General features: G+C 40.3%; 1 protein-coding gene across 1 annotated transcript in view; it reads left to right on the forward strand.

Moving 5' to 3' along the window:
* Positions 1 to 24,608, forward strand: part of GIGYF2 (GRB10 interacting GYF protein 2) — a 153,986-nt gene that overhangs the window by 106,341 nt on the left and 23,037 nt on the right. The window contains exons 19-21 of the mRNA XM_065411184.1: positions 16,732 to 16,890; positions 18,874 to 19,110; positions 19,838 to 19,960. Coding sequence (XP_065267256.1) covers positions 16,732 to 16,890; positions 18,874 to 19,110; positions 19,838 to 19,960 — 519 coding nt within the window. The remainder of the gene's footprint in view (positions 1 to 16,731; positions 16,891 to 18,873; positions 19,111 to 19,837; positions 19,961 to 24,608) is intronic.

The raw sequence follows: 24,608 nt of genomic DNA on the forward strand, positions 1-24,608 counted from the left end.
TCCCAGATATAGTTTTTACATTCCAAAAATACATTGTAAGGTATGGAAATACAATGTGAAAGTTACTCAAACAAGCTTTACTCTTCCCCTGAATGACCGCTAGTCTTCCATCTTCCACCCTTCCTTATTTCTACTTCATCATATATGCTCTTTTTAGTTTTTTTCCCCTAATTTAGATTAAGTAAATTTTCATTTTCCTAAGGGCTTTAAGAAGTCCATAGCATATGGCTGCAGACATCAAATATTTGGAAAGTCCATTGTATTTGGAGTATAATAAATTTGGACTACAAATCATTGAGTTTTTACATGTCTTCACTACTAACTGATCCTTCAAAACCGCACTGAGTGCTTGTCTACACAGTGGGGGTAATCTGCTCTATATGGGTGTGATTTCTAAATTCCCCTAACATATTGCGAATTAATTGGTCCATGTAAACCCTGCTGGTGTGCACTAAAGGTTCACTAGTGTGCTTTAATGTAGTACTGTTTCAAACAGCAATATGTTCAAATGCATCAACAGAGTCTACGTGGGCCAATTAATATACAGCATGTTAATGCTCTTTAGCATTCATACGCCCATAGAGCACATTACCCCACTGCATAGACAAGCCCTAACTTTTGTTTTGTAAGTTAAGATTGAGTATAGCATATTTGTATCCATAAATACATTAACTGTGTCATAGTGCTTCGTAATTAGCAATTCTTATGGGAACAGTGGGGCGTGATTGTCCTTGGTTAAGACTATTTTTGCATCAGGAAGGGTAAAGTAAGATTTTGTTGTTTGTTGTTGTTTATGGAAACAGTATAGATTCTGTCCAAGGCCTTATTGCTTAATGGCAAATTTTGCCATTTCAGTCAGGTATGGGCCAGAACTACTAACAGACCTGTTTTAGAAATGTATTCAGAATGATTACCTGGATTTAATCTTAAACCCTCTGCCCTTATCTTATCGAATAAATTCATATTCCTCACCAATCCTTCAAGAATTCAGGCATTCTTAGCAACAGCTCACAAATTCTGAGATCTAAGCCAGTGACCCCTTAATCACTTTCCCAGTGCATCTGGGGCAGCTTTTTGAGATATTTGATACTTCAAAAGCAGACAAGGTTGAAAAATTGATCAGTGAGTCTTGATACCGTATGGAAAGCTTCCTTTTTTAAATCAAAAAATCTCCTGGCTTCTTCCATGGAGGGATTTTGTAAAGCATTTTCAGAAAAGCTCATTTATTCCTACTGCACACCAAACTGGTGTGATCCTTGTGTCAAAGGGCAGATATGTGAAACTAAGGACTCTTGCCCTTCAGATGTTCCACAGTCCTACCTCAGTTGCCGGATTTGAAGAGAAGAGGTGGCAGCTGTTAAATATTCAAACTGCTGTGAGGAAGATTTGACAGCTGTGACTCCTGAATTGGGGGGGGGGGGGGGGGCGGCATAAAAAAGAAGTAGCCTTTCAGAAGCAGGGAGTGAGAAAAGTTCTTAGGAAGAAAGAAGAGCTCCTCTCTAGTTTCCCCTTGTCCTGGGAGATTCATTAATCAGCTCCGGGCTAGTGAATAGGAATAACTGGAGAAATAACTGACATTACCATGGTGAGAATTGTCTTTTTGCTTTGGTTCACTGGACCATTGGCTGAAGGAAGCAGCCTTACATTTTGTTTCATTTGGACCTACAGCCAAGGAGCCTCCTTGTAACTATTTCATTTTCCTCTGTAAATGGAACACTTTCCCCCTCCTTTTTGGGACCTACATTAAAGAGGATATGACTCTAACCCCCTCCAGGTATCTAGTAGTCCAGTTACACTTCATTTTCTCTTGTCTATGTTGACCATTCCAAAACTAGGTTCAGCCAACTTTGTGCAGTTGAAGAAGCAGGACCATAACTGCCAATAGAAAAATGAGCCTAGCTAGCAGGGAAATATCCAATATCAAAATTCTCTTTGGCATGGTACTTCCCTTGATACCTGCAAACCAACCTTTTGCCCAAGTGGGACCACCAGGAGGAGAGCAGATCTCTGATCCTTCACAAGCATATTCTTAAATTCTTGGGAAATATCTGCTGGCAGAAGCCCCTCACAGACCACCCTTTGAACAGATTTACAATAGATGCGAACTTTATCTGGGGAGCTCGCATGGGAAACCTGTCATGTCAAGGGGGAGAGTCTCATTCCAGGATCTGCCTTTCCATCAACCTGTTGGAGCTTAGTGCAGAAGGTGTGTAATTTGTCACTCCTTTTTTGGCAGATTCCTACAAAGTGGATGCTTAAGTTTAAACTTTTTTAAATAAGGAAGGGCCTGTCCCCTTCATTTTGAGAGGACAAGTAATCTAAATCAGACTGGAAAATAGAGAACTTATCTATTCACTTGCATATTACCTGTAGCCATAAATCAGTCTCAAGCCTAAAACCACAAATTAACATCAATTTCTAAAAATGAACCTCAGCTTAATACTGAAGGCTTTTTCTTGTGTTCTCCACACAAACCTCTCCAAACTGGCATCAATACTCTTTACAATCAGAGTAGTCTTTTTAATGGTCCATCACTCTGGTAAGAGGAATCAGTGATCTTGGTGTTTTTTTCCATTTTAGAAGTGTACTTTCAGTTCTTCTGAAAAGAGTAGCAGTAGTCAAGAGGATATCAGGAAGAGATGCTTTCTCCATCCAGAAATGAATGGTGTTCACAATGACTTGTCTACATTACTTCAGATAGCAAAAATCCTTTAACCAATTTCAGGTGAGACACAGGTTCTGTGAATCAAACCATTTTATTGACTGACACACGTAGTTATATCAGCCCTGTTAGGGGTGACAACAGCTCGTCACAACAAGCAGTCTGTTCATATCTTTACACATGCATCTAGGGCACCTCTCTGCTTCCCAGCTGGCAATCCTTCTACTCTGTTATCATGTCTCCTCACAGGGTAGATTTTTTTACCTGGTTGTCTCAAGTCTTCATAGCTTAATGGAAGGGATGGACCAGAAGACTATACAAATGCAAGATGAAAAGATTTGCAGTCCGATACAAAAAGGCCCATGTGTTCTCCACAAAGATTGCTATATTCTGTCAGTTTGGGTTATAGACATCAGTAGACATCTGATGATTTCATTTTGCAGTTACTCTACCCTTTAATGGATATGTTCCAGGTAGACCTCAAACTCTCAAATCCTGGATTAGAGTGAAGGGCTTGATATATTTAAAAAGATCCCCATGTTATAAGAGATTTAAACTTTGCTCAAATTCATTTTTAAAGATTAAAAATCTAATTATGCACATAGCCTGTGTAAACTTATGCTCTTATTTCTGTTCCTTTTCCTCTCATTGAGTCTCATCTTTGATTGTAAACTTTGTATTAAAGACCTTGTCCTTCTCTGCGTGTATGCTGAGTGAATAGCACAAAGTTCCCTAATCCTTACTTAGATGCCTCTGAGCAATACAATATAATGCAGTGCAAGTAGTAATTCATGTCATACTTAGTCTGCTATTAAAAGTGCATTGTGAGCTACCCAATACCTGTGAGCTTAAATGTCATACACAAATGGCAGTTTTTCTGGTGGCAGATTGCTGAGTCAATAAGCATCAGGTCATAACAACATAACTTATTCTAAATTCACCATGAGTAAGGTGATGCTGCAGATGCATCTTAAATTCCTACCAAATACATGTTTTGAAGTGGTGGTTAGTCAGCCAGTCATCTTCCCAGCCAAATACAGGAAGTATATTAGTGTTGCTAATCTGTACAGGAAGGTGAATAGGGATGATTTATCTCTTTAGCTCAAAATGGGATGGTGATGGTTTTTTTTGTTTTTTATTATTATTATTTTTTTTTATTGTATATGAGGAATGAATAGGATGAATTGATCATAGTAGGAGATTGGTATGTGGAGGGGTTAAGTTTCTGGTCTGTTCAGATGATAAGAGGGAAAATGTTGGTGTAACTGCCCCATAAAAGGTGTGTGGTGCACTGGAGGATTTTCTGTAGGTAAGTCTGGACCATATACAGTAGGTAGGTGGTATACCATAAGGGCTTTTGGCTCATATTAGAATTTTATGTCTTCAAGGATGAGTGGTGGTAGGAGGATTTCTGGTTTAAAGGCTGGGGCAATGTTCAGGTTGGTTGTGAAACCTTGATTAAAAAATTTCCTCCCTTCCAAATACTTGGATTTTGTTATTTATGGCATTCAAATAAAACTCTATTATTGTGAACCATAAATCCATTTTATGAAGGTTTTTTTTGTATTTTACCATTGTTAGTGAATGTGATATTTATGTAGATAGAATCACTTCAGTTTGTAATGGCGAGTAATTGGTAGCATAGTTGGGGACTGAATTTCTGTGGCTGGAAAATGCCAGGGTTGACGTGGCACTCAAGCAGTAGAGAATTGTTTCATACTCATTTTTTGTAATAAATAACTTTTCAGTTGTCCATTCTGTGTAATTCAGTATATCACAAGCACTCTAGTTCTAACCATAGAGCTTGTAGGCCAGGTTGTTTCTGAGATCTACAATGGCAGGAATGGTAAACTTTTGGAAATGAAATGCTAGTCACTTTCTGGCATTATCTCTGAAATGGCCAGTCGTATCCACTTTGGCTTTGCACAGAAACAATCACTTCTGGCAGGACATTACCAATACAGAATTTCACAGAAAATTGTCATTTTTTAATTTGAAGGTGGCAGAGGGAGAGGTATCAAAATTGGTCTTATAATGGAAAGTGTCTTATGTTGACTATGGAGCTGTTACCATGGCTCCATAATTCTGAAAGTCAGGCAAAATTATGTTTTTTAATCTTTTCACTGGAAAGAAAAATGTTACGTTCATACTTTTAAAAAAACCAACCAAAAAAAACAGGCTAATCTTGAAATCTGTTTTCCATACTGGAAGAAATTCTGGTAACTAATGACAGACTAATCAAAGATAATTAGCACAGATTTATAGAGGAGATAATGCTTAACAAATTAATTAACTTCTTTTGAGGAGGTGACAGTGAGAGCTGAGAAGGGTGAAGCTGTAGACTTATTCTGCATGGACTTCAGGAAGGCTTTTGATACAATACTGCATAAAAGACTAGTATATAAGGTTAGTAAATATACTATTGATAGTGAACTCTAAATTCATTTTATTATAAATTGTTTTTATAAGAGATTAAAGAATAGTAGTAAACAGTTGCAGGTTATGTAAGAGGGTATTCCATGGTAATCCATGTTTAATCCAGTCTTGTTTTTTCACTACATTGTACAACTGTGAGCTAAATCATAGATTAATGAGCTGAATCATCGTTTCCCTGAACTGTATCTAAAATTGTCCAGCTTTAAAGTCCCATCTACAAGGGATGAGATCCTAGGCCGATTGGGAAATCTGTAGCCCTTGCTAGTGCCATCTTTAAGCTGTTCTCAGCATTGCAAGTATTGTAAATTTCAAGTATTTTTAGTGAACATTTTACGAAAACTGATCAATTTACTGCTTCAGTGGGTTCTAGGTTAATCTAAAACCGAAAACCCTTCATAAGTATCTTCTCTGGTGCTCTGTCTCATTTTAAACATCTGAAAGGAAACTTGCGCAGCAATGTATGTACATGGTGAGTTACATGAAATTGGGGTGGGATAAAAAGGATAGTGACAGGATCCATATAGATTGGAAAATGACTACTGGTACTTCTTCAATATAGGAACAGTACAAATTAGAAGGAATAATCATAGCACTTCACATAACAGTTGGTGAGAACAAACCCTGGAATATTATGAACGTTTCTAGGCAACATATTACTAGAAAAACATTTAAACAAATCAAAAGATATAGAAGAGGTCAAAGTTGATAAACCATCTCTGTATTTAGAGTTTTGAAGTGAAATAAGGAAAATGTGGTTAGTTTTCCTTATAAAAAGAAATTAAACCCTTAAAACTAAGAGTCTAATGTGACTAGGGGCCACTGCAGGTACAGAGTTCGATTGAAATACAATTGTCATGCTTCTCAGCTCCTCATCACACCCCATCTATGACTAAAACTGCCAAAGGCCACATCAACCATGCACCAGTTTAACAAAATAAGGTATTTTTTGTTTTTTGCTTTTTGGTTATTTCTCTGTTTTTGTTTTTCCCTTTCTGGTTCTCTGCATCATATTTCCAATGTGGAGGTGGTCTGTCAGAAAACAATTTGGTCAGTCATTTACTTGAACTGGCTGCATTGTTACAGAATTGCCTGCTACACTAAACTGTGTTTTTATTGGTGATGTAGAAAAATAAATATTTCTCTAATCAAGCTCTTTAATTTATTTGAAATTCTGTGACTTCAAAGGAAGTGGTTAGAAAGAACAAAGATGTAGGAGAAACAGATATCTTCTTTATATTTTATTTTATTTAAGAGATTTCTTTGGCAAGTAATTTTTTAAGAGCAAACGTTTCCTTTTTCAAGTGGAAAAATGCTTTCAGATAAGTTGGGATATTACAGGAAAGTAGAGAGAATTCAAACTTTTTTCCAGGGTCATTGTTAAAACATTTGTGAAAGAAGTTTTTGAAAAGTTTTCCTGTATTTTTCCATTTGGTTGTTCTCTCTCTCTCTGTTTTATTTTTTGTGTTTAAAAAAAAAAAAAAAAAAAAACACAAACAACAACCTCCTGAAAAGGAAAAGGGAGAAAAATGTGCTTAAAATCTGCTATCTCAATTTGAAATTTATCTGAGAGTAATTCTGTTGAAAGTATTAAGAGAAGAGAAAAGGCGATACAGAGGCAAAGATAGAAAGAGTAGATAAGAAAACATACATGAGGAGAATAGGAAAGGTTGGTAAAGTTGGAAAAAAACATTTGAGATCTGTTGGTATAGCTATGTAGAGTGATGTATTTTTATATACTGAGTATACCAGTAGTGTTTCTGATCATTTCATTCAAGGGCATTAAATGTGAGGAAGGATCAAAAGAAATCTCACTTGTTTCATGTTTCCATAGACCGCATGTTTTAGAACATTATGAAGAAAATTGAGACCAGTTGTCACTCTGTCACCTTTAATTTTCAGGTGTATAGTCCTGTCAATTTTACTGCTGTTAAAGCTTGTATTGAGGCTTATGAGTTCAATAGCAGCTGTAGATGGTATCAGAACCATTGTACAAAGGAGCTGGATTCCAACACAAAATAGTAAAGCCTGCAGTGTGTGTCAAGGGTGCTTTCTGAAATCCATGGTAAGGATTTGAGGTCCCAAATACTGTTGAACATGGCAAGGAAATCTTCGTATATGTTTGCTGACCATGAAGTAGAGATGACTAGCTTGTAAACTTTTTCTTGGTAAGAGAGCTCAGCAACCAGACAAGGTAAATTTGGACTCTGTCACTGTTTATGTTGGAATTTAAAGCTCCCATAGGTTAGCTGTCAGTGATTATTTGTCCACAAGTTGCCGTCTGACTTGCTTCATGTATGTTGAGGGGAATAATTTACAATTTTTTCCCTCTGATTTCTTCCTTTCCAGTTTACCTTTTCTGCATTGTATTAAACGTCCCCTTGCAGTTGGGATCCTATTTTTGATGATCAAAAACCTTTTGTAAGGGTAAAAAATCAGTTTGCTCATTTCAGAGAGAAATACAATTCACTGAGATAATGATCAGATTGAAAAATTGTATCCTTTACAGAGTGATAGTACATAGAGAAATACACATAATCGATTATATGGAGAAGACTGACTGTGAATCCAACTCTTCCTGTATTTAGTGCTTCATATCATGATGAGTCTTCTAGAAATAGCTATTATGGGTAACAAAATTTGGCATAGAAGAAACTTGTACTTAAAGGCCAAAAACTAAGGCAAAGGTCAAACGTAGACTGGGAGTACAGAAAGTTGAAAAAAAAATTAACAGCCCTTAAAATCTTTACCAGTAAAAACTCGGGCTGTCAAGCAATTAAAAAAATTAATTGTGATAAACAATAATAGAATACCATTTATTTAAATATTTTTGGATGTTTTCTACCTTTTCAAATATATTGATTTCAGTTACAACACGGAATACAAAGTCTACAGTGCTCACTTTATATTTTTGTATTACAAATATTTGCATTCCAAAAAACACAAGAAATTGTATTTTTCAATTCACCTGATAAAAATATTGTAGTGCAGTCTCTTTATCATGAAAGTTGAACTTACAAATGTAGAATTATGTACAAAAAATACCTAAATTCAAAAATAAAACAATGTAAAATTTTAGAGCCTGCAAGTCCACTCAGTCCTCCTTCTTGTTCAGCCAATCGCTCAGATAAACAAATTTGTTTACATTGCAGGAGATAATGCCGCTCGCTTCTTGTTTACAATGTCACCTGAAAGTGAGAACAAGTGTTTGCATAGCACGGTTGTAGCCGGCGTTGCAAGATATTTACGTGCCAGATGCGCTGAAGATTCATATGTCCCTTAATGCTTCAACCACCATTCCAGAGGATACGCATCCATGCTGATAATGGGTTCTGCTTGATAATGATCCAAAGCTGTGCAGACAGACACATGTTCATTTTCATCATCTGAGTCAAATGCCACCAACAGAAGGTTGATTTTCTTTTTTGGTGGTTTGGGTTCTGTAGTTTCTGCATTAAGAGTGTTGCTCTTTTAAGACTTCTGAAAGCGTGCACAACACCTCATCCCTCTCAGTTTTTTGGAAGGCACTTCAGATTCTTAAACCTTAGGTCGAGTGCTGTAGCTATCTTTCAAAATCTCACATTGGTACCCTCTTTGCGTTTTGTCAAATCTGCAGTGAAAGTGTTCTTAAAACAAACATGTGCTGGGTCATCATCCGAGACTCTTATAACATGAAATATGTGGCAGAATGCAGGTAAAACAGAGCAGGGGGACATACAATTCTCCCCCAAGGAGTCGAATCAAATATGTAATTAACGCATTTTTTTTTTTAATGAGTGTTATCAGTATTGAAGCGTGTCCTCTGGAATGGTGGCTGAAGCATGAAGAGGCATACGAATGTTTAGCATATCTGGCACGTAAATACCTTGCAATGCTGGCTACAAAAGTGCCATGCAAACCACTATTCTCACTTTCAGGTGACATTGTAAATCAGAAGTGGGCAGCATTATCTCCTGTAAATGTAAACAAACTTGTTTGTCTTAGCGATTGGCTGAACAAGAAGTAGTACCGAGTGGACTTGTAGGCTCTAAAGTTTTACATTGTTTTGTTTTTGAGTGCAGTTGTATATTTTAAAAAAGTACATTTGTAAGTTGCACTTTCATGATAGAGATCGCACCACAGTACTTGATAAGGTAAATTGAAAAATACTATTTCTTTTGTTTATCATTTTTACAGTGCAAATATTTGTAATAAAAGTAATATAAAGTGAGCACTGTACACTTTGTATTCTGTATTGTAATTGAAATCAATATATTTGAAAATGTAGAAAAACATCCACAAATATTTAATACATTTCAATTGGTATTCTATTGTTGAAAAAAATTAATTGTGATTAATCAGTTTTAATTGCACTGTTAATCACGATTAATTTTTCTGAGTTAATTGCATGAGTTAACTGAACTTAATCAACAGCCCTAATATAAACACTTATTTACTATATAATTACCAATTTTAAATACAGTGAGGGGAGTACTGCAAATTCCAGTAACAGCCAGTGGTAAATGGCAGGTTTTAAAGGGCACCAACACCATATCATCCATTTTTTCCAGAGCACGTGTATGCAATTCCATGATCTTTAATACCTTTACATGAGGAATTGGTACACTTTCAAACCCAGAAATTAAATATTTGAGGCAAGAGTATTGGCTGTTTGTGGAACATTGAACACCAGATAATGCTTTCCTGAAATTTTCGTGGATAAGTGGATTATGAATGTGAGGTATGTGAAAGAGGAGGATTACATTTCCGAACAACCATAAATCTGGTCTACACTACAGAGTTAGGTCGACAGAAGGCATCTTACATTGACCTAATTATGTCAATGTCTACACTACAGCCTTGCTCCTGCCAATGTAAGTGCCCTACTACACTGACATAACTCCACCTCCATGAGAGGCATAAGGCTTGTGTCGGTGTAGTTAGCGTGATGCGTGATGCTGGAGCTGTGAAATTGACAAGAAAGGCTGGTAGGCTCCCTTCTGTGAACCCTGCGCCTTGCTCACAGCTACTGCTCGCCCCCCAGCTTCCCACTCCGAGCCAGGCTGCCATCTGGGCTTGGAGCCAGGAGCCCATGTGGCAGCAGGGCTCTCCACGGGGAGCTCCACCTGGAGCTGGGAGATCTTGCTCTCGGCCCCCCACGCTGCCCATTTTAAGTCAGTGCAAGCGCTCCTGGTGAGGACGCACTACACCAACAGAAGGAGGGTAGTGCAGACGTGAAAAACAGCAATAATTACTGCGGTGGCTGTATGTCAACTTAACTTAAGACAACTTAAGTTTGTAGTGTAGACATGCCCATGGTATGTTTGCCTGTCTTTTGGAATACAAAGTAAGGAAAGTAAAAGAATCTTGTGTGTGCTGAATTGGAACTCTGAGTTAAGCTCCCTGTATTTCTTTCCTGTTATAACATGCATATGATGGACTAGTAAACCAGCATCTAGCTGCTGAGAAGTATATAAAAGGGCCTTGGACAGTTACACAGGGATACCTTTTAAATATCCAAATATCAAACCATATTTATCTCCTAAAGAAAAACTTTATATATATATATATAATCTCCATAAATTACCGAGATCCAAAAGGCTCTTGCCTCAGACCCTCTAAAACTGGAAAAGGCCAGTCAGAGTGGTCTGTGTGTGGTGTATGCCTTTGTATTGATCCCCTGGTAAGTCTGTTTGTGTGACTCTGCATATGAAGACCCTGTAAAGGCTGGGAAAGAAACAGCAAGGAAAAAATATCTGAAAAGCTGGGAGATTGCGTTATTCTCTCTTGACTATGACCCTGTTTTACTCATCCAATTTAAGATTCTCTTTTAACAGTGGTGTCCAGTTGGTCATACCTAGGCGTTCAAACCACCTGGCTCCCAATTTTTTGTGATCTGGATTATTGCTTTCATTTGTTTATAAATCAAATCTACTCATCATTAGCACTCTTAAAAATAGATCAGTTCCCTCCTCACATCCTCCCCTTAATTTTTCAACTGTCCATGATGCAACAGTGTCTCTCCTTTCATACCTGTGGAATGGAAGGAATCGCTCTACTCTTGCTATGTTTGCGCTCTCCTTTCTACAAGGGAAAGTGGGGCAGTGGTATTAATGATCTGCTGACTTGCAAGAGGGACCCAGTGGCTCCTGTGTCTTTGGTTCATTTTCAGGCAGTGAGTGTTGAGCACCAGTCATTGACTGGGAGATTGTGCCTGACCATAAGTCTGGGCAGGGAGATGTTCTGTGATTAAAACTTTGCTTGCATTCCCTGAACAAACAAAATGCAGATTGTGAACCCTTCCCCATAGACCAAAGAGCCACATCAGAAAGGTCAGAAATTGTTTTGAGTCCCTTCCCTCTATCCCGGGGGGCAGGGAAAGTGCTTGTAACACTGCTCTACAGCCAAAATGCTTCTGAAATAAATGTAGTCAAACTTTACTAATTCTGGGTCACTGAGAATGAAAATGATGCTTAAAATTGTTGATTGGCTCTAGTTTTCAAGATATGCTATTGGGTCAGTATATACGACCCTTGACTTGGGAATGGCAGAGGATAAGTGAGTTATAAAGGGAAGGGATCTCAATTTAAACCAGAAATGATTAAAATACATCTTTGACTGGATCTATGAATAAATCTATGACTGGGTTTGGACAGTACTTGCTTTTTAGGCAAAACAATGAATGATGCAATCTGAAGCTGGTATTGCGTCATACATGATATGAATTGCATCATGTTATTCCTAGAAGTCATGGATGATGCAATCATAACGAAGCTTACATCACTCTGCTGAACAAATTGCCCTATATTAGCTCTAGAAATCATACAGTGTCGAGCTCTCTTATTTGTCAGTGTTTGATTTTGCAAAGGGACACATTTCTGTTTAGCCAAAGTGAGCAGAGATGCCTCGTACTTGTGTGAACAGTGCAGATAACTTCTGCTATGTTTGTGGTGAAGTGACTTTTGCATCACAAAAGCGCAGTATAAGCACTATGGTTAAGAAAGCCTATCACCTTTATTTTGGCTGCAAAATTGGAGATCAGGACAAGAGGTGGGCCCCACACATATGCTGCAACACTTGTGCAACAAATCTTCGCCAGTGGTTGAACAGGAAAAGGAAATCTATGCCTTTTGCAGTGCCAATGATTTGGAAAGAGCCAACAGATCATACCAGCAATTGTTACTTCTGCATGGTGCCTCCAGTTGGGAAAGGTGCGTCAAAGAAGAAAAAGTGGACTGTGCATTATCCAAACATTCCATCAGCTATACGCCCAGTACCCCACGGAGAAGGACTGCCGGTTCCTGATGCACCAGAATCATTCTCACTTGAGTCAGACGAGGAAGAGGAAGAGGATGAAACTTCTGGTCCTGAACCATCAATGTCACAGGACCCACATTTTCTCCCATCCTCCTCCTCTGAACCACACCTCATAACACAAGGTGAACTGAATGACCTTGTCAGGGATTTGGAACTACCCAAGAGTAAGGCAGAGCTGTTGGACTCCAGACTACAGCAGTGGAATCTCCTGGCAGGTGATGTTAGGGTTTCCATGTTCCGTGACCGTCAAAAGGATCTTGTCCCATTCTTCTTCATGGAAGGTGATCTTGTAGCCTGCAACAACATCGATGGTGTGATGGCAGCCCTCAACATCGTTCACGATCCAGATGAGTGGAGACTGTTCATTGATTCATCGAAGACGAGTCTTAAAGCTGTTTTACTGCATAATGGCAATGTTTTGCCATCAATTCCAGTTGGTCATGCAGTCCATATGAAGGAAACCTATGACAACATGAAACAACTTTTGAGGTGCATAAACTATGACCAAGATCAGTGGCAGCTTTGTGGCGATTTGAAGGTTGTTGCTCTCTTGCTTGGTCTGCAGACTGGATACACAAAGTACTGCTGTTTTCTCTGTGAATGGGATAGTCGTGCAAGGGATTCCCACTACATCAAGAAAGATTGGCCACTCCGACAGTCATTGGAGCCTGGGAGGAAAAGTGTTCAGCATCCACCACTTGTTGAATCAAGGAAGATTTTGTTACCACCTTTACACATCAAGCTGGGTCTGATGAAGAACTTTGTCAAGGCCATTGACAAAACACAAGCAGCTTTCAAGTACCTCCGTGGAAAATTTCCAAGGTTAAGTGAAGCTAAGATAAAGGAAGGTGTCTTTGTTGGTCCTCAGATTCGTGAACTTCTTCGAGATGATGCATTTGACCATGCACTGCGTGGCAAGGAAAAGACGGCATGGAAAGCCTTCCAGTTAGTGGCAATAAATTTTCTCGGAAACAACAAGGCAGACAACTACAGGTTGTTGGTGGAAAACCTCCTCAAGGCATACAAAAGCCTTGGTTGCAACATGTCACTAAAGATACATTTTTTGCACTCTCATCTAAATTTTTTTCCACCGAACTGCGGAGCAGTGAGCGACGAGCACGGCGAGCGATTTCACCAGGACATTGCAACAATGGAGAAACGCTATCAGGGCAAATGGAGCCCATATCAATGCTTGCAGACTATTGCTGGACAGTGACAAGAGACGCTCCATTTAATGAATACAAGAGACAAGCCAAGAAGTGCCGAGTAGACACTGAATAGGACTAAACTATGTACATAATAGTTTTTTGCCTTTTGTTTCATAATAAATTTTATTTATATAACCCTTTTGCTGATTTTTGAAGTGTTACATAAACAGGACAGGTGAAATATTATCATGTAAAGCAACCTTAAACACATGAAAAGACCTAGGTTTACAATTTATGATTAAAACTCTACTATCTACACAATATACATAGACATAAAATGTAAAAACTTAAATATCTTAGAAACAGTAGCCAATCAGTCGTTTTAATTGTCATATTTGAATTCAGCACATCAAAATACATAATAAATAGCACATTTTATCTCTGAAGCAGACGACTTCTCAAAAATTGTAGACCAGTTTAATTGAAGATCAGGGGAAGGTAGGTTTTTATCAGCCAGATGAAAAAGCAGCTGCTACATCCTTTTCCCTTCATGAGTGAAGATATTTTAGCTGTAGGCATGGGCTTCAGAATTGGCCCCAGACAGTATGCTACATATGCCTGTGGGCCATTCCTAATATGGCGTATCGGCGTTTAAATAAGCAAAAAGAGAAAATGGTCAAAGGGTCACCATTTTTTCTCTTACTAGTTGGAAACCAAAGCCATTCTCCTGGAATAAACACAGTTATGTTAGCTAGGATAATAGAAAGCATATAAACCCTTATGTTTCAGGGCATTTAACTGCTGGGGAATATGAAAAACTTTCCTTTTGGCAGGTCATTCCATAATTGTCCATTATGCAGTTTCCTGTAAGCATCTGTGGTTACCATTGTCCCGGACAGTAAACTGATCCCTTGGCTTGATCTGGTATGGCAATTCCTATGTTTATACTTAATTTATGTAGTATATGTATGATGTAGTATAGGATTGTTGATAAGGGCCATGGTTTTAGTGTTCCCTTGATTCACCAGAGCCCAAAATTAGTGTGACCTTCGGGGCATGCTGCAAGATTTGTCTTTCTTTGATGTGTTATGATTAAGGCTGTGAGTCTGTCACGAATTCCGTGACTTTCCATGATCTCCGTGTCTTTGCTGGCTCAGGAGCTGCCAGAGCCAGGCAGCCCCTGGGCCAGCAGCAGCAGTTTGGGTGTGTGGGAGGGCGCTCAGGGGCAGGGTGTTGGGAGTTGCGGGGGGTGCTTACCTCGGGGTGGGGGACTCCCACTGGCATGGCCTCCCTGCAGCTCCTAGGTGGCGGAGGGGGTGGAGGTCTCCGCGCTGCCCACAGGCCCCGTCCCCGCAGCTCCCATTGGCTGCGGTTCCTGGCCAATGGGAGCTGCGGCAGCCGGAGCTTGTGGCGGGAGCAGCGAAATCCCTTCCCTGGCCCCTCTGCTGCCTAGGAGCTGCAAGGATGCGGAACTGGGTAGGAAGCACCTGCCAGTTCTTCCAACCCTCGCCCCCCTCCCTCCCCCCAGCCCCAGCAGGGGTCCCAGGCCGCACGCCGTGGCCTGGCGCGCCCCCCCCCCCCTAGTACCAGCTGGGATCCCAGGCAGCCTGGCCCCCCCCGCCACACCAGCGGGGTCCCAGGCCACCTTTCCCAGCACCTGCAGCGCCCCCAGACCACACCTCCACCCCCCCGGCCAAGTTTTAGTCACGGCAGGTATTTTTAGTAAAAGTCATGGACAGGTCATGGCCCATGAATTGGTGTTTACAGCCCGTGACCTGTCCATGACTTTTACTAAAAATACCCATGACTAAAACATAGTCTTAGTTATGATAATATGCTGCTGCTATCTAGCGAATTGATAATAAACACTGAAATTAATCTGTTAAGAGCAAGAAAATATATATAATAATGCCTGTTTTAAAAAAAAAATGTTAAAAATCTGCTCACCCAAGATGTGAGAAATTTTGAGCAGAGCAAGTGGGCTGATTCAGGATGGGGAAGGAAAAAGGAAAACTTCCCAAGCACCACTTCGGGACATAGAACTTGACTGAGCATGGGGCAGAGTTGATTAATGTTGGGGGAGTGAAAATGTTTTGACATAAATTGTGTGGCATTGGGGTTGTGGCCTAGAGGGTCTGACAGAGCAGGTACTTTTCACCCAGGCTTGCAAGTTAAATCTTCAGATGAGCAGATGTTCAGGAATATTTCGAACCCTGTTTAAACTGGTACTACTCATATCTTGAAATTCCAAATGGTTCTAAAGATTAAATAATGGTCCTGATTTTGAAAAGAGAGGAACAGTTAGAAAGAGAGAATCTTAATCATATTCTCTTCACACATGGATACTTGCTGTCATCAGATGTTCAAAAATTAATGCATGATAAATATTAAACACCCCACTTTGGGGGAAACCATGTCCTGTCTCCCCCTCCTACAAAGGAGATAAGAAGTTACCACTACCCAAGGGAGGAGAACAGCCACCACACAGTTGAGAAGTCCCATCTTGTCTTCTGTAATTGGGAGTTGATAGCTGCTGCCTTAAAAAGAGAATTCCAAAAAACTTCCTTTCTCTCTCATACTTTACAGGTAATGTTGCCCCTCAGTGCACTAGGCTTCTGCAACTAGATATATCTGTATCTTGCAAGCTCTGTAGTTTCAGATTTATAGTGCACCTTGAGTTATAAATAACTTGGAAACTCCAGAATGTTGCTGAGAAGCAGTAGTGATGATATCCTCCAAAGAGGTTTCTACATGCTGTTGCCACTTGAAGGATAGTGATTTCTGAGCTACTTCTCTTTTCCTTAAGATCTGTATATAAGGAAGAGATTCAGATCTTTTGCATTGGAAATAGAAGAGTCTTGGTGGTTCTCTGCTCTTTTCTGCCTTCCCCCATATTGAAGCAAAATATTGTCAGATATTGATTTTAGATACTCTTCCATTCCAACCTAGAAACAACCAAAGTTTTCATAAAAACTCACCTGTCTCGGGGATGCTTGTCTTACCACAATATTTGTTAACCCATGGTTTTGTATTATTGGGTTTCTAGAATTTTATAATATGCTTTGTGTTAACAGTAACCAAAAAAACCAAACATTTGGGTGCCCAGGGTTTCGCTGAGACAACTCCTGTGGCCAGACCACTTTGTGTTCTGTCTAGTGAATTGATGTATATCACTTTTGTTCCCATCTTCAGGAAGAAGCCCTGAGGCGGCAGAGAGAGCAGGAAATTGCACTAAGACGACAGCAGGAGGAAGAGGAACGACAACAACAGGAGGAAGCACTTAGAAGATTGGAAGAGAGGAGAAGAGAAGAAGAGGAAAGACGACAGCGAGAAGAGTTGCTTCGTAAACAGGTGAAAATGAGTGCAAGGGATTTACCATGCTCAGGCATGGGAGATGCTGGAACTGAGTGAACACAGAGACTTAATAGTAATACCAGCTGAGGAGAGGATGATCCTTTCTGATCAGGATGGGAATCTGGTAGTGGAACTGCATATGGGCAGACTTAAACTGAATGAACATTGATTACATTTTCCTTTCAACCTGGTAATAAGGATGAGCAAACTTGGTGCCATGGGAAGCCATCACAACTTTATTGTTGAGAAAGCGGAGTAGGTAGTAGTTCACACTCATCAGTGGAGCGCCTCCTTGCACCATGCCATGTTGCAAGGGGGGTTGTCTCTATTGCCCCCTGCAGGCCATCTGTCTTTGCATGCCACTCAGTTCTGGTTGAGAAGTAGCTAGTTCAGATCCCTTCCAGGGTGTCAAAATGTCCAAGTGTAGTTCAGAATCCCAAATAATCAACTTATCTTCTGGGCCTGGTTCTCAACCCTTTCCTAGCATTCCACTGCCTTTCACTGTCTCCTGTATCAAGCACTGCCTCCTTTCCCCAAGGACGTCAGCAGTTTACCTCAGGCGTCTCCCTGCTCCTTACAGGTGTCGTGTCCCCCCTGTCCCCCCCCCCCCCCCCCCCCGCCTGACTTGCTCCCTGTGAGCCTCTTCCAGCCTGACTTCGCTAAGTCTCTCCCAGAGAGGAAACTCCCCTTGTTCCACTCTCTCCTGGGTCTCCTCTCCTGCATTCACAGATCTGTTTAGATAGTCCTCTCTCTGATCTTCTGCATCTTGATCAGTCATCAAGTCACTATCACACTCAGCTCGGTGGGAATAGTTTAAGGGGCCAGCCAGTCTGTGACAGAGCTATATTTGTTGAACGTTTTACTTTCCATTACACATTTGACTGTGGATCCAGAATATGTTGTGGCCTAAGCTTTCCAGTCTGTGGTAATTAATTTAAAAAGAGGGGCAAAATGCATATAGTACTCTACTATGATAGTGTAAAATATTTACTCTGTAAGATGCAGTGTTTTGGACATTACTACAGAATTACTGTATCATCCTTGACTCTTCTCCCACATTGCCTATGTTTGCCAATCTGCCTGATTCCACTCTGTCAAGTCTGCACCTGCTTGAAAACCTCATCCATGCTCCTTCATATCCTCTTGCCTTGGCTACTGTAACTTCCTTTTTTTGTGGCCTCCTAAATTCTAGCTTTATAGATTCCATTATGGGCCAACTCCTCCTGCCAGCTCTCTCTTTTTTTGAAAACTGTCTTCATCACACCTGTCCCCAAACAACTTCATTGTCTCCACATTAGCTTCAGAATCCACTTTAAAGTTGCCCACTGTTAAAATTCATAACTTCATGTCAGTGTCTTTGTTCCTTTTCCTACTCTAGCAGTTCATCTAGCAATACTTCCTTCCTTATTCCACCACATAATCTTGGGCTTGTTGGCATAAGAGCCTTCTCCTTTGCTGTTCTAGCAGTGTGAAATAGCCAAATCTTATCTTTTGAGCTTTAATTTCCCTCCCCCTCATTTCTAATCTGATCTGGAAACCTTGTCTCCCTTTTTTATTCTACTTTTCCTCATTTCATGGGTTGAAATCTGGCAGCAGCACTTCACTGTGAGAGCTAGTAGCAAGTAGTAGAGGTGCACAGTAATAATGTGAATAAAAATCCCAGGGAAAAGATGGGGCAGTGTTTGGGTTTTTCCTCTGTCCTGTCTGACCTGTAGCTAGCCTTCACCTTAAGGAACGCTTCCCCTTCTAATCCAGGATGCATTGTGAAACCTTTATTTTGAAGGACAATAGACCAAATTATTTTCTCAGCCTGAAAAGGATCAAGGTGAATGATTGTGTTCTTTACTGACCACATTTGTACAATTAAATAAAAAGCTTCCATCTGTTCTGTCAGGTCTTTTAAGCATCACATGTTTCATGAAGTAATTTAGATCTTCTAAGTCCTCTTAGAGACTTTACTGTTCTTTGTATCCTGGGAAGGAAGAGGAGGCTGCCAAATGGGCACGTGAAGAGGAGGAGGCCCAGCGTCGACTAGAGGAAAACCGGTTGCACATGGAAGAGGAGGCAGCCAGACTACGGCTCGAAGAGGAAGAGCGAAAGCGCAAGGAGCTGGAACTCCAGCGCCAGAAGGAATTATTAAGACAAAGGCAGCAGCAACAGGAGGCTCTGCGCCGGTTGCAGCAGCAGCAGCAGCAGCAGCAACTTGCACAGATGAAGGTAATCCTCTTCAACAGGTTAACTTCCTTTCCCACTCACCTAATATGTGCAGTTAAAACATCACCATAGTGTAGGACCAATGGAACTAGCTTGGAAGGCGTCTAGTTAATTGGATCGAATCAAGAGAAAGGGAACTGAGTGGTGGAACTGTATGATAAGGAAGGAGAAGGGAAAGCAAAGAGTTGTTGGGGAGGAAGAGATGCTCGATATCTGGGGAAGGATGAGAGAAACAAGTCTTTTTTTAATTCCTCCTTTTGTCATTCTTAATTTGAAAAACATTTATACTGTTTGGTTTTCGGTTGTTTTAGTAGCCTCCAGTGTGAGGTAACTGAGCCTTAAATATGCTTCAAGTAAATACCATGCTGTCTTTGAGGAAAAAATTGATCAAAATGTATTATACATTGTAACTAGCTTTTTATTCAGCAAATATACACACGTTTTGGTCCCCAAAGTTGTTGCCATTTTTTTGAATAACAGTTTGTATCCTATTATGTAGTTGTTCATTGGACACAGCAGGCCCTTACACTGCCTTGCAGCTGAGGGCACATGTAACAGAAATATGACCGCACTGAAAAACTGATACCTTTAAACCAGACCTTTGGGTATCTTGTTAGTACGGTATCTCTTCTGTTCAGTGGGATCAAAAGATTTGTCCATATGTTTGCTGTTTCAGTAGTGTTCACTTCTGAGAATTTGTAATTATTATTATTTCCTACTTTTTTCCCAGCTCCCTTCTTCTTCAACATGGGGCCAGCAATCCAGCTCAGGAGCATGTCAGTCCCAGACCACATTATCATTGGCAGAAATCCAAAAGCTTGAAGAAGAGCGAGAACGTCAGCTTCGAGAGGAGGTAAATTCAGTTGAAGTAGGTTTGAGGTCTGTAAGCTGTATGTTGGAGTAAAATTGGCTGTGTTTCTACTTAGCTGTTTATTAAGTGATTAAATATAAAAGAACAAACAGGAATAAGCAAACTTTTAAATAGGACCAAGTCATCTGGGCTGTTTTATCTTTCTGGCGAAGAACCAGGTACTCATTTGAAACTACTGAACTAATTTAACCTGTAGTCTAAACTGTATTTGAATGCAGATTTCCAGAAAGGAGGAAATATGACTTCCTTTTGTTGTGTAATCCCAGCAATATATTAGGGATATGTGTTCAGGGGACATTCAGAACTTGAATAACAGGTGCATTGGTAAATTCTTGTTGACACTTAGTACTGGAACACAGAAGATCAGGGTGAGATGCATTTGCAAAACTATATTAAATGAGTGTTGGGGAAATGAAATTGTAAGAGAACACAGCAGATCTTTGTAATATAGAAAAAATGTGGGGATCGAGATGATGGACACTTTATAAAGCTACTCTTGGGGTGCTTCTTGAGAGCTGTTGATCTTACATTATTCTTGTTATTGACCACCAGCAATTTTTGTTCTTTTTGGTTTTTGGCTGTTTTTCTTTTGCATATGGAAGAAGAACATTAAAGTAATAGAATAACTCTCCTGATTGGTGGCTAGGCTGACTAGCCCCTAGATCTTCTTTGGCCTAGATTGATTTCACTTGCCATGGCTAAAGACAGCGGAGTCTTGGCAATATTATCAGCTATGCCATCTACATTAAACCCTAGGTATGATGTCTCTAAATGCCAGTTGAGGAAAAAGCTTGCTTAGCTATGCCATAGAAGAGCATGCAACAGCTAGAAGCAAATATTTCTGAACAGGCTGCAAATGTGCATGTGGTACAGTACCAAAATATGGGTAGAGCTGTTGTGGATCTTACCTACAACTATTGCTCTTAAAATACATCTGCACAGCCTGCAGCAGCGAGCCCAGAGATGACCCATGTCTGTCAATAGTGTGGGAGGGGAGGTGGCAGAGTGAGGGCAGCTGGCTTCAGTACAAGCCAATCAGCAAGTCTGGGGAGGAGGGCACATGGTCCTACATTCCCCCCAGTCCCTCCACGTGTTTCTTGTGAGCAAGCCTCCGGGGACGGAATGGGCTTTCAGAGCCTGAGCTCCAGCCCGAGCCGCAACTTCAAAGCTCAGTCTACTCGTCTATTTTTAGAGAGCTAGTATGAGCCTTGGACGTCAACCTGGACTGCAAGGCTCACTGCCATAGATTATGTATTTATTTTTTTGTTAATTTAGACAGGTTTGGGTCCCGGTGTTTATTTCTGTTTTTACAAAAGGATCTTCTTTGGGCCATAAATTCTTATCGTCCCTTCCATGTCTGATGTCCAGAAGCTCAACATAGCAGATGTTTTTATTGTAGAAACAAGTTCAGAGTGTAGAACTTGTTCTTTTTCCCTATGGGTGTCATTAAATTCCCAGGTAGTGCTGATACTGATGAAATTTTGATAGTTTTCCAAATAATAAATGCCATGAGAGTTTGAAAAATCCTACACCAAAATATGTGGATTTACATTCAGAAACTGGCATAGAAGATGAGCAAAGTAGAAATTTGGAGCAGATGACAGTTTGAGTTGTGGGTATTGTAACTACTGTAAAACTTTAATCTGACCATCCCGGGAGGTCTTATATATTTACTTGTCCAGTTAAAAAGTTTAAGAACTCATACTGCAAATATTGGGTCTCATGGCTACAGTTGTGTTCATGGTACAGTATCCATAATATCTGAAGAAAAGCTCTGTGTAAGCTTGGTGCTCTCACTAGCAGAAGTTAGTCCAATAAAAGATATTACCTCACCCACCTTGTCTCTAACATTCTGGGACTGACATAGCTACAACAACACTGCATACAATCAGTTATCGAGATTAGGAACTGGGCAATTTCCCACTTAACACTTCTAGTTGTCCACTATCTGACAGAGAGAATGAAACAAGAGCTTGTACTTAAAATGCCTCTTTATCAGAGGGAAGGCAACCACACTGGCAGGTAACCTCTACCAGTTAGTAAAAAAAACCCAAAAACAGCCCTCTCCTTTTCAAGTAGTCTCTGGATTAGGGAACAGTTCACCACATGTCTCTTTACCGCATTCCAGAACACAAATTTAACAGTAACTTAAACATGAATCTCAAAGAAGATACATATTTTTGCATTTGCGCTACTGTTAACCTGGGTAAGAGGTTCAACCAAACAATTCTAAAGTAGGATTTAGATCTTCAGTTACTTATTTATTAAAGAATGTCAATCTAGTTCAAAATTGCCCAGGTCCTAACCGTAGCCAAGCTATGCCACTGACACATGGAAGGCTATCACACGTTAAACCCAAAACAAAATATACAGATGATAATTTTGACACTGTTTGAATTTCTCTAAAATTTCATTAGTACCATAAATTCTTATGACACTTTAACCAGAAGTTCAGATAATGGCAGATTCTTTAGTTTTCATGCCAGTTCAAAGTTGCTGCCCCCTTTTGTCCAAGAAGCTGTCAGTTCTTTTGATTACAAAAATCAAAGATATATTTGAGAGACATAGATGATATTTTCATCCTCTGACTAGACAGCTTTAAACTCCCTCGTAGATTTCCATCACAACTTCAGCAACCACCACCCATCCATTAAACTTTCTCTGGAACACTCCCACACTAGCATTAACTTCCTGGACACCACAATCAGCTTCAGCAATGGAACTCTACAGACAACTATGCACAAGAAATCCACAGATCACCACACCTGCCTTCATAGATCCAGTAACCACCCTAAGCACAGCAAGGAATCTGTTATCTACAGCCAGGCACTCATAGACCACAGAATATGCTCCGAGGAGGAAGTCCAGGATATACACCTTAACACACACACAACCGCCTTCCCCAAACAAGGACACTTACCCAGAGAAGTAAATTGCAACAGAAATAAACCCCCCTCCGACTGCACACCCCTAGTTGTCACCTACCACCCCGCACTGAAACCCATACGGAGTATCATCAAACAATACAACCCATACTTGATGGCAACCCCATCCTGAAAGAGATCATTCTTGAATCCCCTTTTCAGGCCTTCAGAAAACCCCCCAACCTCTGTAAGCTCCCCCCACAGACCAGGACACACCAACTCAAAGCAGCATCAGACCCTGCCAGAACAATACATGTAAAACCTGCAGGCACTGCTACAATGATCAACACCCCTCACAACACACCATTCAGGATCAATGGGTCCTACGCATGCCTGTCACAGTATGTGGTGGATCTCATCCAGTTCATTAAACGCCCCATAGCAACTGTGAGGATGAAACCAGAGAATCACTATGCTATCAAATGAACTCACACAGGAAAATAAGACAAAAATACCATATCACCTGTGGATGAACACTTTTTCACAAAGCGATCAATATATCTGACCTATCAGTCCTCATCCTTAGAGGAAACCTACACAACACTTTCAAAATATGAGCCTGGGAGCTTAAATTCATAACTTTGCTGGACACTAAAAATCACAGTCTTAATAAAGAAACTGGATTTATGGCTTGCTACAACAATCTTTTTGTCCTGTGATTACAGTGGTGGTAACACGCCATTTCACCTTGAATGGTCCCTTAGTTTAGCGTAAGAAGTTGGCACATATTTTATCTGTTCAATCTTATATTTAGCTGTGACATTTGGTGCCTTTCCCAGACGCTCTGTTTAGCTCAAAAGCTTGTCTCTCACCAACAGAAGTTGGTCCAGTAAAAGATGCTACCTCACCCACTTTGTCTCTCTAATATCTTGGGTCTGAAATGGCTATAACAACATTGCATACAAAAACCTATGTGACTTTTAGGCTAAACTCTTTGAAATGCTCAGTTTTCAGAGTAACTTTATTGCAGGAAAACAGTGTTTGTACTATTACAAACAGTACTAGGCTTAGTGTAATATGTTTCTTCAGCCTCAGTGCTTTCAATTATTGATTTGTCTAACTTCTGGACAACTAAAACTAAACTTGTTGGTAAAATGTAAGTACACATACAGTTTAGTCATTCAGAGGGTTTTAACTCAGAGCTTGTCTCCACTTACCGTGGATTGACGCTGCAGCGATTGATCCACTGGGGGTCGATTTAACAGGTCTAGTGAAGACCCGCTAAATCAACCACGGATTGCTCTCCTATGGACTCCGGTACTCCACCGGAACGAGAAGAATAAGGTAAGTCAACTGGAGAGTTTCTCCCGTCGACCCAGCGCGGAGTAGACACCGCGATAAGTCGACCTAAGGTACGTAGACTCCAGCTACGTTATTCACATAGCTGTAGTTGCATAACTTAGGTCGATTTAGCCCTGTAGTGTAACCTGCCCTCAGGTATATAGTTTCCAAAAAGCATTTAGCTTATCATAGTCAAGTCGCCACTTGAATAAACAATACATATATGAAAATCGTTTGTCTGCTTATCAGTTGGAACATATGTGAAGATGGTTTCTCCAGCTCAGCTTCACAGTTGCAATGACTGGTTTCTCAACATAGTCCATTCGCTTGTTTCACTCAAGGTGTTATGATGACTGCATTCCTATTCTTTTCTGGATTTTGCAGTGGTCTCCTTAGATAGGACTTAAGAAGTTAATAGAGAGCCT

Source organism: Emys orbicularis, chromosome 9, assembly GCF_028017835.1.
Source record: "Emys orbicularis isolate rEmyOrb1 chromosome 9, rEmyOrb1.hap1, whole genome shotgun sequence".
NCBI classification, from domain to species: Eukaryota; Metazoa; Chordata; order Testudines; family Emydidae; genus Emys; species Emys orbicularis.